General features: G+C 33.3%; 1 protein-coding gene across 3 annotated transcripts in view; it reads right to left on the reverse strand.

Moving 5' to 3' along the window:
* The window catches only part of LOC118187642 (calmodulin-alpha-like), a 220,127-nt gene that overhangs the window by 190,987 nt on the left and 9,781 nt on the right, over positions 1 to 19,359 (reverse strand). Inside the window, exon 1 of one of the 3 annotated variants that reach the window (XM_085813702.1) lies at positions 9,123 to 9,415. The exons of the other annotated variants lie outside the window; for them this stretch is intronic. Within the exon in view, the coding sequence (XP_085669828.1) occupies positions 9,123 to 9,125 (3 nt within the window). The 5' untranslated portion in view covers positions 9,126 to 9,415. Of the gene's footprint in view, positions 1 to 9,122; positions 9,416 to 19,359 lie in introns of those variants that run through there. 3 annotated transcript variants of the gene reach the window in all.

Here is a 19,359-nt window from a genome sequence, read left to right on the forward strand (position 1 = left end):
CGAAATTTTTTATAAGAATAAATAATGTTACAGGATTTCTTGTACATTGAATTATTATTAAAAGTCATTTTCTTTCAAATAGCTTATTTTTAACTTTTACACTATAGTACAGAATAAAAAACGGAAATGGGGAAAAGAACCCACCAAAATATCAAATTAAATTTTTATATTAGTTCATATGGATTTTAATTTTCTAACATTTTTATTACTCCTTTTCTATAAATTCCATTGCTTTAATATTTCAAAATTCATGCACACAAATATTTTCGAGGTCTATTCAGTTTTTGTAGGTTTGATAATAAATTTACCTAATATGTTAATGCAAACTAATAATATTTTTTGATAATTATTAAAATTAAAAAGCAATACGTTTACAAATATCGAAGTTTTATCTTTCTTGTATTTTAAAAGTTAAGAAATTAATCCAGAAGAAGGAAATCATTTTACTTTACTGACAACTGCAATAAATTCCAAAATATATTCAAAAATAAATTGCACAGGATTGTAAAATAATTTTATTTAGTCTGTGTTTCATTTAACTATTAATTTTAATTAATTGTGATCACTTACTTATTAGCAACAGATTCTGTAAACTGTTCTATGAAATGATTTCAATTTCTAACTTCTTCGCTAATCCTGAATTCTATATTGTCTTCAGATTGCCCCAAAATAAAGGAAAATGCTTAATTCTTTTAGAACCTTCCTTAAGTATTATATCCACAGTAATTTAAATAATGTTTTTTTAATAACCTTCTTAAAGAATATAATATAAAAAGTACCATTTTCTAGCATGTAAGTTTGTGTTACTTTAAAAAATATGCACTTCCAAGACCTATTTTACCGTTTCAAATCTGCTGTTGCTAAGGAGAGAATGACACGTCAAGTAAAACTGAGTATAGTTAAACAAATTTAATTGAAGTAGATTTTTATTAGTCTAAAGGGACTTTATTCTGAAGGATTATTGTTTTCGTTTTGCGATTTTGCGTTGAATTACTCTGAATGTCCGTTTCACTTTTCAAACTCTTGCTACCAAATGCCTTACATGCTAGAAAATGATACTTTTTATCGCTCTGTATTATATTTGAAGAAATTAAATAATGAAGAATCTGCATAAATGTATGCATGTTTCTTGCATTGTGATAAAATGACGGTATCTAGAGCCATCAAATTTTGAAAGACGTAATCTTACTGCAAATATGGGCATCTGGAAAACCAAATTTGAAATTTGTTTTATTATCGTTTTCATATTTGTAAAACTTTAACAAATTTTTGATTAACAGACTCAGCGATTAAAAAAACGAGCAATAGCAACACTCTAAAAAAACCTTTTTACCTCCAGGGCGCGGAACTGTGTAAGGTATTCGATTGGATTATTTAATTACGGCAAAGCACACGAGGGCTATCTGCCTAAAGGGAGGGATGCCTTCGTGGAGGATTTTCTAAGGGAAATTGGCTCGTATACACGTTACACATGGGGAAAACCACGAAACGCCCATGCAGTCAGGCCGTTAGCGGGATTCGAACCTCGGACCGAACTACCAGTGTTCAGGGTCTTTACCGCTCGGCCGCTGGTGGGCCGAACTGTGTATGGGAAATTCTAAAGATATGCTCTTTTTAAAATTATTTTGCGGGATTGCTGTTGAAATGAATTTTATGGTTAAAGTGCGAAGAGCATGATAATAAATAAATAAAGGTAACACACAAAAGGGTAAAAAAACAAACGTTAAAAAAACGCCACTTCGTTAACGTTAACAATACGTTAAAAAACGCCTCTTTGGATGTAATTTAAAATCAGAAAATTTTCAGATTTAAAAAAAAAAAAATTTCAATATTTAATTTTAACATTATTTTGGAATGCATTTATTTATAAAATCTTCGTCAATTAGCACTGTTTTTCTTGCCCTCCTTTAAATGCAGGATTTTTATATGCTTATTCATAGTGTTTGCTGCATATCAATGATACTCCTGACTGATCCCACCCACTAAAAGAAATTATCCAAGCGTTACTCAGAGCTGAATGCCGAACAGGATTAAAGCTTTTTGACTTTTCTTTCGAGTAACTCATCTAAATATAAATTCAAGCTTATCAGGGTAGCAAAGATAAGTGATTATTATTAAGAGGTATATTTTATTGAGCTATACTTCTCTAATTTCCCTTGAATGTTTCTGAACTAAAATTTCTTCTGTTGGTTCATTTAAATTAAATGTATATTTAAATGTATTATTTAAATTAATTACTTGTAAGGATTATGTTAATTTTATTAACAGTTAAACTTTGAGTTAAACTTCTTTCCTGTCAAATTCTGAACTTCAACTTACTACTTCCGGCCAGAACGTAGTTTTAGAATCACGTTTGAATACATGATGAGGAGGAGCGGTATTTAAACCGCGAAGTTCTTCGGTCTAGGCGAGAGAGTTACCATATATTCTGTCTGCACGCGTCCGCCTTTTTAGTCTTCTCTCTCGTAAGCTATTATTACGCTCGGCCGTACTTAGACCTTTGATAGCTTCGCAGTCAATTAGCTTTAAGGGGGAACTCGGTTAGAATCTTGATAGCTTCGGCTATATTTCTTTAGTTTAGATTAGTTTTAGTTGACTTCTTAGCCTCTTAAGTTCAAGCCCAAGTGTCGGCTTTTATTGTACACTCCAAGACGGAGTTCTGTTAAATCTCATTTGAATAATAAAGAGTTATTTACCCTTCCATTTTGTTGTTTCTTGTTGCACGAACTCAAGCGATTATTCGCTTATCAGTTCTTAAGATTCTTCACGTTCAACTGTAACTTATCATTTACAAAGTGAGAAACTCTACAAACTGTTTAATAAATTTATAAGTGTTTGGTAGCTGCAGATCAAGTTTAAAGAGGTTGTGATCATCATCTAAAAGTCGATACTCAATATCTAAAATTCGATAATTTAAAGCGGTTCTGATCATCATCTAATAGTCGATGCTCAAAGTCGATAGTTTAAAGAGGTTTTGATCATCATCTAATAGTCGATGATTAATAATTAAGTTTTTATGATAAAATTTCCTAGACACCGTTTACAATTTAAACAATAAATTTCCTTTTTGATTTGTAAGTGCAGCGTATCTTAATCTGTGGTTCTCTTAGACTTCTTCCCCCCCCCAAAAAAAAAAATTCTGAAAGCTTTCAAATTTTATATTACACCCAAACGGGCGGTTTTTTAAACGTTTGTGTGTTACTTATTAAATATCAGGTTCTTCACACTTAAAACACATAAAATTCAATTCAACAGCAATATCACAAAATAATTTTTAAAAAGCGTATCTTTAGATTTCGCGATACACACTCACGCGCGCTGTAGATAAAAATATTTTTTTCCCGTACAGTGTTGCCATTGCTAGCTTTGAAATCGTTGAGTTTTTTAATCAAGAATTCGTTAAAGTTTTAAAAATATGAAACATATAATAAACCAAATTCCAAATTTGGGCTTCGAGATGTTCATATTCAAGTGGAGGACTACCTTATTCAAAATTTGACGTGTCAAGATAACGTTGTTTTTTCACAGTGCGAGAAACATACTATACACACTCATAAAGATTCTTCATTATATAATTTCTTTAAATATAATGCAAGGCTCTAATATGTGAACCAACGCAAAATGCCAAAACGAAGTTAATAGCTCCTCTGGGTAGATTACTACTTTGGGCTAAAAACAAATTCAAATTAACTGCTAAAAGTAGTTGAAAATCTTTAGTTTTGAAATTACACATGGCAATCTCCTATCACTTTTCTTCCCAAGATTTATATTTTATAAATATAAAATGACTCAAATAAAAAAACGAAGTACTGAAATTGACTTGATCTATAGACCGATTTCAGATTTAACCTTACCGGCATAATCCAAACATAGAAAAACCTGTGCAGGTATTGGCAGGCTCCATCCATCTCCCTTATGTGAATACCAACATTTATTTTATTCCTACTTAATAACATAAAAATTATCCAAGCTCTAATAACCATGAATTATTAAAAACGAATATAAATTTCCTTCCATTAACTTAATTATTAATACCAATATAAAATTTAAAAAAAATGTGAAAACTTTCAGATTTTCTATTATGTCCAAAGGGACGCTTTTTTACTTCCTTGTACGAAGTAAAAAGGAAGTATTGTAATCGCGAAACGTTTCAGGATTTCAGAACTTTCAACTATATTTCAACGAAAATATCCATTCTGACCGCTATCGAATGCAATTTAACGATGTTTTTGCGTGATATCTGTGCGTAAGGACAGAATAAAAGACACCTTTCCTCCGAAAAAATTATAAAACTGCTTTAAAATTAATTCTGAAGAGAATTTTTCGTGGCGTCTGTACGAACGTATGTATGTACGTGCGTACGTACGTACGTAAGTATCTCGCATAACTCAAAAACGAGTAGCCTCAGAACGTTGAAATTTTGTATATAGGACTGCTATAACATGTAGATGTGCACCTCGTATTTTGGTTGCAATCGGCCGTACCAAGCGTATATAAATATATTTATATATATATTCACTCTGTTACCCGGCTCAGTGATCTCAGTTTCTTTACTCTTATATGTTTGTAAATTGTACATTTTTTGCTTTAAAAATGATTGAATTATGTTGTTCTTATCTTTCAGTTAAGGTTTTTATGCCTTTCGGAATTCTGGACGCAATATTTGTACAATTATCAACAATTTAAAAGTTGTTTAAGTGCGGTTAAGTTTTAAATAACATGGCGGACATATTTGTTTACATTTGAAACAGCAGAATTGTAGATTTGTTGCCAATCTTCTCTCTAGATTTCACAAGATTAGAATTCTATTTTTCTAAGTTTCGCAACACAAAAATAACGCCTTCATTTATTATTGCAAATTAAATCATGCTTAATCCTTTCTGGAATTTTTTCGAGGAAATAAGTGTTTAAGATTTACTTCGTAATTTTTAATGCAGATATTTTGAGTTTTTATGTATTTTTTCCTTGTTGCGAAGTGAGAGCTGAATTAATTGAATGAGACATCGTCTGTGAAAAATAGTTTCTTTTCTGTTTTGTTTGCTTAATTTCTTTCATACATTGTTTCAGCTTTATTATACTATTTGAACAGAACAAGTGGCAACGATAATTCTTCAAATGATATAAATTTTGTGCATTCAGAGTGTCGTTATAGTAAACAAATATAGTGAATTTTAAAGAGTGCATTTATTCTATTGTGGTTTATGCGCCGTTGACGAAGTAGATTTAATTTAATCCAATCAATTTAAATGAAATTCAAGAAAAAATGCGTATAATTTAATATTCCGTACAAGGAAGTCATGTGGTGGACACATCAGATTTTTTTTATTTACACATACATGTACGGTTCGAGAGCAATTGGGATAACTCTCCTTTGGGCTAAAAATATTTAAAAACAGCATATTTTTAGAATTGTTGATAGACACTCTCGCGCGCTGGAGATGAAGAAAGCATATGGGCTAACGCCTCTTTGGCTAAAAGTATTTTAAAACAACATATCTTTAGTTTCCGATAGACAATCTCGCGCTCTGAAGAGAGAAATATTTCATTCCGTACAGCGTGTTGTACTGTTCGCTTTGAAACTGTTGAATGTTTTAGTCAAAAATTTGTTAAATTTTAAAAAATAAGAAATATGTAATAAACAAAATTTGAAACTCAAGATTCAGGTGCCCATATTCAGGTGAAGAGTTACGTTATTCAAAATCTGTTGGCTCTAGGTATTTTTTTTTTCACAATGCGAGAAACATACATACATTCATGCAGCTTTTTCATTATTTAATTTCTTTATTTATAATACAGAGGCGATAGTATTACTCTATAACAAAAAATATCGATGCACGGAACTATCCGATTGCTTTGAAATTTCATATGCGTAAATGTTTTGACCAAATATACAAATTTTGTGTCCAATGAATGAATAGTGCTATCTCCAGCGCATACAGCAGATGTATATAACGAGCTGTTTTTGAACCTGTTGTTAAAAATTTCTGTTGCATTGCGATTTAGGATACCTTTCACAGACTGAAAAAATGCCTCGCCTCAGGATTCGAGCTCATTACGAGAAACGTTCAGAGTTTGCAAGAGGTCGTATCATTGGATTGAAAGAGAGGCAAGTTGGGCAAATCGGAGAATCGCTCGTCATATGAGTCGAAGCGATGCAGCGATTAGAAGATGCTGGCAAGAATGGGTGGACAATGGCAGATTTTAGCGTTTTGATGGTAGCGGTCGATCCTAGGGCCACAACAGATCAGGAGGACTGCGTGATTTTCAGGTCAGCTGTCACAATGGCACCCGAGACCATAACTCCTGGTTGAGAGCCTGTGTGGTGTGCAGTAGTGAAAGCATGATCGGCACGCTATCAACCATCAGACGTGCGACCCGAAGACGAGTGTCATACAGACGGCTGATAGAGCGAAATCTACGCTCGTACCGACATTTACGCCACCTGCCCGCCTGCACACTGTTGAGCCAGATTACAGTGGGGCTTGGCTCGATGAGGTTGGTATGATGCTGACTGGGAGCATGTAGTCTTTAGCGACGAATTCCGTTTCCAACTGAGTTTTGACGATAATCGAAGACGTGTCTGGAGGCGTCCAGAGCAGCGTGCCGATCATGCTTTCACTACTGCATACCACACAGGCTCTCAACCAGGAGTTATGGTCTCGGGTGCCATTTCCCTTGATAGCCGGATCTCTTTGGTCGTGATTAGCGGCACACTTACAGCACAGCGGTACGTCGATGACATTCTGAGACCGCTCCTTTTGCAGTACCCTGGCCTTACGTTTCAGCAAGATAATGCCAGACCACATACGGCACGTGTTACTGTGAACTGTCTTACAGCTTGTCAAACACTTCCTTGGCTAGTCAGCCCTCCCATCGAGCATGTCTGGGTTATGATGGGAAGGCGACTGCATCCAACAAGGAATGATGATGACCTATCCCGATAATTGGAGAAAATTTGGCAAGGAATATCGCAGAAGACCATCCGGGAGCTTCATCAGTCTATGCCACGCCGTGTGGCAGCTTGCATCCAGGCTAGAGGTGGGTCAACATACTACTGAATTCGTTACTTTGTAACTCTGAAATAAATATGTCAATTTTTCTGAAATTTTCATCATTTTCTATTCTGTATATAATCTTCCTATCTACCAATTTTTATTTTCATCGGACAACTTCTTGGTGCGTTTTTTTTTTTTTTTTTTTTTTTTTTTTTTTTTTTTTACTATTTGAAAAGTGATATAGCCGTTTATAGTTGTAATGTTGCGCGCTTCCAACCTGCACGCAACAATAGTGGTGACTGCTAAAACTGAAAAGTATACAAAGTCTTAGAAGGGTTTAAATCCCTTTTTATTCAACTTTAGAAATTACAGATGCGTGCTCTTGACGCTCACAAACTACCCGACCTGGCGGTAAAATAAAAATAAGAAACTAAAAAAAAGAATAACAACAAGTGACTAACTACGAGGCTCTCTAAACGTAACTAACCTAACCGACCGCGTTCTGAGATACCGCTGACAATTCAGAAAACTTCTAAATATTACGTTGAAAGATTTAACAATCTGCCGAGGCAAGCACACAGGCCGAAACGCGTGGTTCTTCAATTTCTAACTAGCCACCTCCACGCTCGTGAAGCAAGAAAGCACACTTTCGAACTCGTTTCCCTTCTATTTAACTCAGATTACTTCCGCTGATAATTTGAATCCTTGCGCGTTCTACTAAAATTTACATACCCTGGCATTAGCAATTCCAGGGAAAAGTAAGGCTTGACAGGAAAGATAGTTTAAACTTAAAATAAATGTTAGTTAAAATAAATATAAACCCTACATAATGATTCGATGCAAAATGCTGTTTCGAGAATAATAGCCCCTTGGGCCAATGACCCTTTGGGCTAATAAATTTTAAATTGTATTTTAAAAATATAAGTATGATGATATAGTAACACTAATTTAAAATTTTAGTACTAATTTTTTATTTCGAAAGAGATAAGATTAAAATGATGCTCAGTGCATTCTAATTGATAAAAGTGGTCGTCATTGGAAGAAAAACCTTTGAGAAACAATGGCCTTAAAGAATTAAGATTTGCATTGAACTGCTTTGTTGCAATGGTACTTCTTCTTTAGAATAACCAGGGAGGGAAAAAGCTCTGTAGCACTTTGTTTTTATTACTAGCCCAAAGAGGTAATTTTCCTAGAAGGGCTATTAATTTCTTTTTGGCATTTTGCTTTGATTCACTATAAACAGAGAAACATTTTTAAATTGTTGCCACCAAATATTAGTGCCCTGTATTATATTTAAAGAAATTAAATAATGAAAAATATAAATGCATAAATGTATGTATGTTTCTCGCACTTTTTGTGATAAAACAACGGTACATAGAGCCATCAAATTTTGAATAACGTACGTCTTCATTCGAATATGGGAATCTGGAAGCCCAAATTTTGAATTTGTTTTATTATCTATTTCGTATTTTGTAAAGCATTTATGAGTTTTTGATCAAGAAATTCAAGGATTTCAAAGAGAGCAAGTACGGAAAAAACATTTCTAAGGATTTCAAAGAGAGCAAGTACGGAAAAAACATTTCTATCTCCAGCGCGCGAGAAGGCGTATCGAAAATTCTAAAGATATACTCTTTTAAATATTTTGTAATATTGCTGTTGAACCGAATTTAATGGTTTAAGTGCGAAGAACATGATATTGAATAAATAAAGGTAACACACGAAACGTTAAAAAAAGGCCCCTTTGGTCGTAATATAAAGTGTAAAAGATTTCAGATTTTTTTTATTTTTATTATCATTATTACTGTTATGAAAGTACTCATATCAACATATAGTAAGGTTATCCACAGAAAAATCTAATTTTTAAAAGAGTCGCCATTTGGAAAAAACGTTTGAGAAAAACGCTGCGTTAATCAACTAAAAATAAAGAGGATAAATTCATTAAAACATAAAGAACTATATTTCAGTAAACTATTTTTAAGTAATGAAAATCGGAGGCATGTTGTATGAATATTACATTCATGTCTTGCAATTGTTTATGGTCATTCTAAAAGCTCCATTTTTTCCATAATAAAACCATTACTAATTATCAACATGAAAACGCAACACAAAGAGAAGTAATTGGCTTACCATTTCTTTCCTAGATGTCAAAAACTTCTACATAAAATAGTCAAAATACAGGATTTACGTATCACAGCATAAATTCAACGCGTATTCGAATTCTATGGTCGATCGAAGCTTCAAAACACATTTATTTGAACTGCTTTCAAAACCGTCGCAGAATAGGAAGTTGCAAAATCAAAAACCTCGATCCGGGGAAACACCTCATAAAGAGAAACATGGGGGCATCCAACTTGAGCTGTGCGACTTGCTATTTTCAGTCCTTTTTCCGAATGCCCCGACGTGCACATCTTCACCGTCATACATCCTCTTCGGAAAACGTCGGAGGTGGTGGATTTTTTCTTCTCTCAAGATCATTATAACGTATTTCTTCTTTCTCCTCCTTCCGTTTGTTTACAGCTCTTCCTCTGACTCAGTTCAAATGCTAATTTTTCTCCAGTGCTCTCAGAGATGAGATTTATGGAATGGCAATTCTGGCTTTCAGGTTGGAGGGCTCGTTACCACGAAGAGCTTGCCTTTTCTTTTTCCATAATTAAGGTCTTCAGCTGAAGAGAAGGAATGTTTTGCTGCAAGAGAGAGTTAGGTTGTTTTATCCTAACTCATAGGTAAAGACTAAAATATCGCGCAGAGAGTTTTAAAGAATTTATGACTGTTGGAATTTTAAGAGGAAAGCCAAATTGGCTATTACGAACGAGTTTCCTATCTCAGTGTTTCTGATTTCAATAACAAATCAGGCGAACGTTCGAGCGTTTTTTGTTTCAATGAGAAACCTGTTTCTTTAATTCATTGCTTTTAATTCTGGCTCATAGGGAAGCCAAAAGCTTTTTATCATTTTTAATATTTTATTAGTTTTTTAATTCTCTCTCTCGTATTTTTATTATTTATGAATTATTACACACCATTTCCATAAGGCTTTGGATGCTTCTTTTGTTCCAATGCTTCAAAAAGTGCAGATTTCTTAAGACCCCTAAATTAATATAAAAATATATATGCTTTATATCAGCTGATAATGGCAATAAATGACAAAATTAGAAATGATCTAAACAATGTATAAAGTTATCCGAAGAGTTCTACTGTTTTTAAATCGAAGAGAGTTTGTTTCTAATTATTTTTTTAATGCAGAAAAAATGGTGAATGTTTAAATATGGTCTTCTCTGCTCGCGCATGTGTTGAGGCATAATTTTTCTTTCGGTGCAGTGTTAAGAATGAGCAATCCAAAAGTTTATTTTCATCATATTATGTATGCCCTTTTATTTTAAAAATGGTAAAAAAAAAGTCTAGCCAGATGCTTATAAAATTCGTGCTGTATACGAACAAAATTTTGTTTTTGATGACAGAGTTCGAAAGCATTTTAAGCTTGGCAATTTCATTCTGGACGATTCTCGCTTTGGACGTACGTCCCCTGCAAACGAAGACATATAAAAAGAAGCTATCACTCAAAATCCACTTATGCAATTCAGGAACTGTCAGACTGAATAAATATTCCTAAAAGTACAGCATATGATCATTTGAAGAAGATTGAGTCTGTAAGCTGCTAGATTGTATGGGTACCCCTTACTTTAATAGAGCAAAATGTTCTTGCTAGAATTTCCATGTGTGATTCTTTGCTGAAAAGAAACAAAATAAGCTCCCTTTTTTAAACGACTTGTGAAGTAGATGCTATACAAAAACGCTATAAGAAAATTATCATTGGGTAAGCCAAAAGAACGTTCTTTAGTAATATCGGAGAGGGTACTGCATGTGAAACAAGTTATGCTTTCTGTATGGTGGGTCTTCAAAGGAATTCTAGACTACGAATTGTTACCACCAAAACGTACAAAAAGTTCAGAAACATACTGTTCCAAATGACAGCTTTAAATACAGAAATCGAAGCGAAGTGCCTACAGCTGGTTAATCGTCAAGGTGTAGTCATTCAAAATTATAATGCTCGGCCATCACATTTAGATGAATGTCACACAAAGACTCTGATGACTATGATGACAGTGATGTTTCGTGTCCCCCTAATATATTCACTAGACCTCGCTCTCTCAGATTTTCAGAGACCTTCGTCTCTTCGGAAGCATGCACCCAAGATTCGTAATAACATGAAAGTTCAGCTCACACTTAGCCATGCCCATTTTGTATATACTCTTCCTTAATGTAAGTGTATTCAAGAGACAATGTTGATAGCTGTATTCAGATTTTTGTCCGGAGAAGTGTATTTATGGCAACAGTCTACAAGCCAATTGTATTTGGACTGTATATTTCTCACACGGTCACATGGTATGCTTCTTATTGAGGTCGTTGTACCTTTCTGTGTTGCTCTAACGTGCTCAGAACAGTATATAAATATATTAACGTCTTAATTTATTTAAGAAATATGTCCTTATAACTAAGCATATGTATCCAAATTCCAGTGCATAGTATAAGTGATATAATAACTTAGGAGTTCGACCAGTTATATGCATATAATATTTTACTTCCATATGCAAGTATGTTTCAATTTACATGAGCGCATCAACACGTCTTCTAACGAATGAATTAGTATAATGCAGTGAATATATAAGGTATTTCTCCAGTCTTCTTAGCATGCCTTCGTGGTGTAATGGTCAGCACACTCGGCGCGTAATCGAGAGGTCCGAGTTTCGAGTCCCGGCAAGGGCATTGCTCATTTTTCATGTCTCCTGTTTCGAAATAATCTAATGTCTCTACAAATCAGCATCTAGTACGTATTTAAATAAAATATCTCTAGTGTAACGCATGCATCATACCTAATGTCGGAAGTATTTGGATCTACAATCTATCATGTATCCCTAATTTTCTCTAGCATGGTATTAGAATCTTAATTTGTTTTAGCACTGTATAATATAATGTTATAATAATATAATAGCACTGTTAACATAATTAATAATATAACACACATAATTAATAATATAATAGCACTGTATGCATAATGTTGTTTGTGTAATGTTATTAGACGCACTAGTGCTGTACTATTTGTTAGCATTAGTATCGCAGTAAATGTTCATATCACAGTACATACCTGAAATGCTTTATGAGTGCAGTCTAGAACTGTATCATAAATTTATGTATGTTTAGATGTTTTCGTTTTGTATTATATATTAGCATTAGTGTTGTAGTATATGTTCACTGCATAATATACTAATGCCTGAAATGCCTTTGTAAGGTCTGTATGTCTCAGTACTTATTGTTGCGTGCGTACGGGTTCCTAATAGATTGAATGCACAAGTCCGATAAAAAGTTAATAAAATTTATTCTTATCACAAGAAATAAAACAAAATGCTGGCTTTTTCCTCAAAGATATTCATACAGCAATCTAATCAGTAGCTATATTTTAAACTACTAAAACATTAAATAGAACGCAATCCAAAGCGCAGAGAAAGCTAATCCGATGTCACTGCGAATTCACTACAATTAATAACAACTTAGTAAACAACTGAACTGAAATGTTTCTCTTCGGCTTTTTAAAGCTTTTTAATAATGCACGAGAAAGTTCTGATAATTTCCGTTTTCTCGAGATTTCTGGAAAGCAACAGAGTAGAATTACGGTCACAGCTAACATAGTAGTCAATTACACTTATTCAGTTTAAATATAAATTACGAGATATCTATTTATTCAATGCGTGTGCTCCTGTATTTTTACTTTTTCGGCGTAGCTTTCTCTTAAAGCTCGCCACACGCTGTACTGCACGGGAAAAATAAAACAATTTTATTCACATTTCTACTAAAAATAGCTAACTAAATGCAAAATCCGTAACGCTATAATAGTGTTATGTACATGTGTCTGTTTTAAATGCCTTTAATGACGTCATTTATATTATCTTTATTATTGTACCGCCTTTGTAGGTCTCAGTACTTATAGTGGTATATACACTGCGAAAAAAAAAAAAAAAAAAAAAAAGGACAGTTCTGTATCTCCCGTTCTACTGTGCCGATTCAACTTGCGTCTTTCATGTCTTGAAAGTGTGACTTAGGATATGTATTAGATTTATATATAGCACTGTTCTAATGAAGGTATTTTGACACAAAATCGGACTTTTATAATGTAGTTTTTCTGAGGTAAAAGAGTGTTAGAAATGAATGTGCAAATTTTAAGAGTACTATCATGACCAATTTAATCACCTATACAGTAGTTCAAAGTAAATGTACACTGTGACGAAACCAGAAAAGAAATACGTGTGTTAAATAGTAATTTGCCTCTTTGAAAGCAATTATTAGAAAGGGGCTTTAAATTTTTCTTGTATAACGAAAACTGCAAACAAACTTTTTGAAAAAAACGAAAACATCGGTTCATATTAAGCACGGAGAGAAAACCACTAAAGCTCCCAATCAGCCATGTTGTTCGCTAGGCTCTGAACCCGCATCCAAATACCAGTGCTCATTTTCTTGTAACACTTGGACTTTAGTGGGATACTCTTTGGTGGAGAAGGAAACTAGCAGCTAGCTGTTAAATCCGGCTTGAAATTTATTGTTTCGTTGAGTGCTTGAATTCCACTAGAAAATAAGCTTATTTCCATTGGAGCTTTGCACCCGAAACGTAATAAACAGCTGAACGTTTTCTCTGTCTCTTATTTTGTTCCAGAAGCCCAGTTTAGCGTTAGCCCAAAAGGGTTGTTAGTCTCGAAACGGCATTTTGCGTTGAATCACTAAAAGCGCTGAGTCATTTTTCAAATTGTTGCCACCAACTATTATCGCTCCTTTGTTATATTTAAAGAAATAAAATAATGAAGAATCTGCATGACTGTATGAATGTTTCTCGCATTGTGAAAAATCGACGGTACCTAGATCTATCAAATTTTGAATAACGTAACACTCCACCAGAACATGGGCCTCTGGAAGCCCGAATTTTGAATATGTTTTATTATCTATTTCATATTTTGTAAGATTTTAACAAATTTGTGATTAACAAACTCAACGATTACAAAGAGAGCACTGGCAACACTGTACGGGAAAAAATATTTTTATCTCCAGCGCGCGAGACTGTCTATCGGAAATTCTAAAGATATACTGTTTTTAAATATTTTGTGATATTGCTGATGAATTGTATTTTACTTGGTTTAAGTGCGAAGAACAGTATATTTATTAAATAAAGAAATACACAAAACGTTAAAAAAACACCCCTTTGGGCTTAATTTACAATCTGAAATCTATCAGATTTTTTTCCGTGCGTGTGAGTGTGCATAATTTTTATTTAAACATCTTGTATAGATATCCTTATCATTACTTATGCCCTGAGATTTCTTTCTTATTCTCCTCATTTCTTCTGAAAGAATATAAAAAGGAGTTTATTTTGTTTACTTGTATACAGGTTCAAAGAAATGCAGAACAAAATGCAATATTTTAACCCATCAGTGTTATTATACTGCACTGATCGGTATATAGTATATGTACCCTTTAATCATGAATCAGAGTATTTTGCTATGACGTTTAATCTGTAATATCGTATCAAAATTATTCACACGAGGTCTAGGAACTGGGAGCAAAGATTACTTTTTACTTTTTTACGTATATTAAAATGAAGCAGGAACTGATTTCATAAATGATATGATAAAAATCCACTTAAACAATCAGAAGCTGAAGATAATTAAAAATAGCAACATTACAGAAAATCAGATAGAAGGAAAGATACTTTCATTTAAAACACGAAAAAAAAAATAAAAAAGCTATTATCTTTGAAAGTGTACTTTAATAAAATGAAAAATGCATGTTCATTTCATTCATACGAAATTTATAAACGAACTGCAAAAATTTCTTCCCATTTTCACTTCGAAAAAAAGGAATTATAATGCATAAGAAAAATTTCTTAATTGCGAATACTTAAAAAGTGGAGGCTACTTACCGAATTGAAAAGAGAACAATTAAAGGCGAATGAAGAATGACCGTGACTATTACTTATTATTTGATGTAGCTCTAAGAAAGAACTAATTAATCACGAATATGACTATTTAACTATAACTGTCAAATATTGGGCAGCAAATTTCGTATTCAATAAGTAATGGCAACCATCACGAGTATAAAATGTCTAAATTTCCGCTGTAGTAGCGCAGTACAGATAAGAGCAGGGTTTTGTTTTGTTTCGTTGTTGTTTATTTTATTATGGCAAAGAACACTAGGGCTATCTGCTTAAGGGAAAGGATTTCATAAAGGACTTTTTAAGGGAACTGTCTCGTAGCTATGTAAACTCGGCGTCTAAGTGATTTCTAAGCCGACGATACATATCTAGGTGGCTAAAGTATTTTATTTAACTATTTGTGGAGATACATTAGTGACTATTTACAAATGAAAAAAAAAAAAAAAATCTGATGTGTACACCACATGACTTCCTTGTACAGAATATTAAATTATACGCATTTTCTAAATGAAGCATACAGAAATTTTTTCTTGTTGGTGAAGAAAGATTTTGAATCGAAGGTCGTCCTGCCAGATACTGTTTCGCAACGCCTCCTCTTCAAAATTCAAAAGCTCCCAAAAATATTTCTCGGTTTCCTGAGTTCATGCTGTCATCCGCGAGTGGTGAATATACTTTTAGCATCTGGTGTGATGAGGAGGGTTGACGCCCACAGTTCGAACACAACATCCGAGTTTCTTTTTGTATCGCTGCAGCTTTTATTTGCATCACTTTCACAGTGAACGCACGCATGTATCTCAGAATTTGGAAAATTTTCATGACTGTTCTTGCTTTATTTTATGCATTGTGGTTACGATAAATGTTCTGAAACAGATACCATGCCACTCACCATAAATCATGAAAAACAATTTACACTTTCATATTTATATGTAACATTTCCAACGCCTACAATCATTGGTTGCAGACATACACTTTGGCTTACAGAAACGTTTTAAATAACGCAAATATTCACGTTTTAGCATTTTTTGTTTAAAAATTTCTAAATTTTTATACCATCCTCTGGAAGGATGCACATTTTGTGTTTTATGTATGGAAATATATCTATTAGTATGGATATTTTGATTAATTTTTGCAGTGTAAATCATACATTTCGTATTTTATTTCTTAAAACGAGTTTAATATTTTTTCTAGATGTAATAACAGGTACTAGGAGATATTATAGGAAGTTAGATTTATTAAATTTTATAAGAATTTGTTTTTTAAAATTAAAACATGGATATTTGCATCATTTCAATCAATTTTTAATTAATAGTATATGTCTATGACCAAATGACGTCTTGTAAATAAAAGTCGCGTAAAGATTTTTGTAGATATATAGATTTTATTACTTCCAAAAATTAATAATAATCATATATTTCAATAATTATCCCACTAACTAAAACATGTTCATGTGTTACAAACAATTTATACGTAGTGTATGTTGGCAGGAAATTTAATATTGTATACTGACGTTTAAAAAATGTTGCCAAATGCTAAAAAATGTGCGTGCCTAAAGGTTCGTAACAGACTGAATGCATAAGACCGATAAAAAGTTAGTAAAATTTATTCTTATCACAAGAAATATAACAAAACACTAGATTTTTCCTCAAAGATATTCGTACAATATCACACACTATTTTAAACTACTTGACGCTTAAATCGAGCGCAATCCAAAGTGCAGAGAAAGCTAATCCGATTTCTTCGCGAATTCGCTACAATCAACAACAACGATTAATAAACTCAGCTGAGATGTTCTCTCTCTGACTTTCATAGCTTTTTAAATCGGGCGCGCGAGACAATTCTAACAATTCCTGAAAAAAATCTGATGTGCACACCACATGACTTCCTTGCGCGGAATATTCAATTATACGCATTTTTCTCGCATTTCATTTAAACTTATTGGATTGAATTAAATCTACTTCGTCGATAGCGCACAAACCACATTAGAATAAATGCACTCTTTAAAATTAAAAATATTTGTTTACTATAGCGACACTCTGGCTAGGTTCACTTAACAGTATTATATTTCGTTCATATTATAACTCAGAATGCATAAAATTTATATCTTTTGAAGAATTATCTAATCGTTGCCACATGTTCTCTTCAAATGCTATAATAAATCTAGAACGATGTATAAAAGAAATTAAGCAAACAAAACAAAAAAGAAACAGTTTTTCACTGACGATTCAGTATTTCTGTATTCAGTATTCAGACGATTGCGTGTTTCTCATTCAATTAATTCAGTTCTCACTTCGCGACGAGGCAAAAACACATACACACTCAAAATATCTATATTAAAAATTACGAAGTAAATCTTAAACACTTATTTCCTCGAAAAAATTCCAGAAAGGATTAAGCATAATTTAATTCGCAATAATAAATGAAGGCCCTATCTTTGTTGTTGCGAAGCTTAGTCACTCTAGTTTGGCAACAAATCTACTGTTCTGCTGTTTCAAACGTAAATAAATATATCCGCCATGCTATTTAAAAATTAGGCTTAACCGCACTTAAACAGCTTTTAAATTATTGATAATTCTAAAAATATTGCATACAGATTTACTAAAGGCATAAAAACCTTAATCAGAAGATAAGAACAACATAATTCAATCATTTTTAAAGCAAAAAATGCACAATTTATAAACATATAAGAGTAAAGAAACTGAGATCACTGAGTCGGGTAACAGAGTGGATATATATATATTTATATACGTTTGGTGCGGCCGATTGCAACCAAAATACGAGGTGCACATCTACATGTTATAGCAGTCTTATATACAAAATTTCAACGTTCTGAGGCTACTCGTTTTTGAGTTATGGGAGATACATACGTACGTACAGACACCACGAAAAATACTTTTCAGAATTCACTTTAATGCAGTTTTATCATTTTTTTGGAGGAAAAGAGTCTTTTATTCTGTCCTTGCGTACAGATGTCACGCAAAAGCATCGTTAAATTGTATTCGATAGCGGTCAAAATAAATATTTTCTTTGAAATTTGCTGCCTGAAACTTTTCGCGATTACAATACTTCCTTTTTACTTCGTGCAAGGAAGTAAAAAGAATAATGATTGAGAGGCTACATCTTCGTTGTCTCATTAAGTCTTAGTCGAAAGCACGACTGTTCTCCTTTTCTTCTATCATTCATCTCACTGCGAGACAGCTAGTCGTATTGAAATGTGGCAGTCCTATTACTTACATCTATATTACGCATTAGAAAAGCCCCAAAAGCGTGAGTCCCTCTCACCTGGAAACGAAACCAGGTCGAACTACCACAGTTCAGTAAGTTCGGGCGCTGGTGAGCACAGATTTGAGCAGAGCTGTACCACGCAATAAGCGGACTTAAAATACCGCCAGAGACATTGAATCCTTCAAAAAGAGGCATGGTCAAGTCAAGCAGTTGAGGTCAATTCCACTGTTGAGGTTGAATATTCACAGTATTCGAGTGCATTCTATAAGAGTCACAGAGAGACCGAATGGACCTTACGAGAATTCTACACGTCAATGGTCCTATGTCCCAACTGCCAAGAGGAATAAATACATCAGAGAAATGCCGTACGGTTATATTGAGAGATTTCGACTTCCACCTAAGATGCTCTTGTTTAACCTTCCTGTGTAACATTAAGCTTCTTTATTTCAAGCTCTTTTCAATAATAAAACCAAATCTTGATTACAAATTTTGTGTTTCCTATAAAATAATACATTGAAATCAGATCTAGGAAAGTTTTTAAGAATTAAATTAAGAGTGAAGTCCCCAAAAATAACAACAAAGCGTACTACAGATATTGAGAAGACTTTTCTGGCAAACAATATCATATTTAAATCATTCATGAAAGGAAGTAAGAAAAAAACTCTTCAAACCAAGAATATAGTCTGAAAAGAATAAATAATGTTTCGCTTTTTTTACACTCTTCTTCATATCTCAGTTTTTACGCTTTTCTTCGTATCTGAATTTTAACTTATAGCTAATTTGATAACAATGTTCTCAAGAATTTAATCCCAGTCATACATTTGGACATGCCATGATAGTAACTGATGTATTTCAAGAAGCTGTTATTAATAGTAACGCTGTTACACTGCTATTAATATTAACGCTGTTATTAATGTTAACACTGACGCTTACAAATTTTAATCTTAATTCAGTAGTTCCTGTCTGCAAGAAATGCGTCCCGACATCTGCCATATTTAAGAGGAACTTTGCTTGGTGACGAAGCGCAGTTATACCGTACTTCCTCGCGTAAATTATCCCTTAGTTTTTAGCTTCAGGTTCTGAAAATTTTAAAATAATTGCATGATGTTCCTCTTTTTTGATGCGTTCAGAGAATGAACTTCCTAAAATTGTAAAATGGATTTGTTCCAGTAG

This window comes from Stegodyphus dumicola, chromosome 3, assembly GCF_044657685.1.
Source record: "Stegodyphus dumicola isolate Sdum_Otavi_A_Nest chromosome 3, ASM4465768v1".
Lineage (NCBI taxonomy): Eukaryota > Metazoa > Arthropoda > Arachnida > Araneae > Eresidae > Stegodyphus > Stegodyphus dumicola.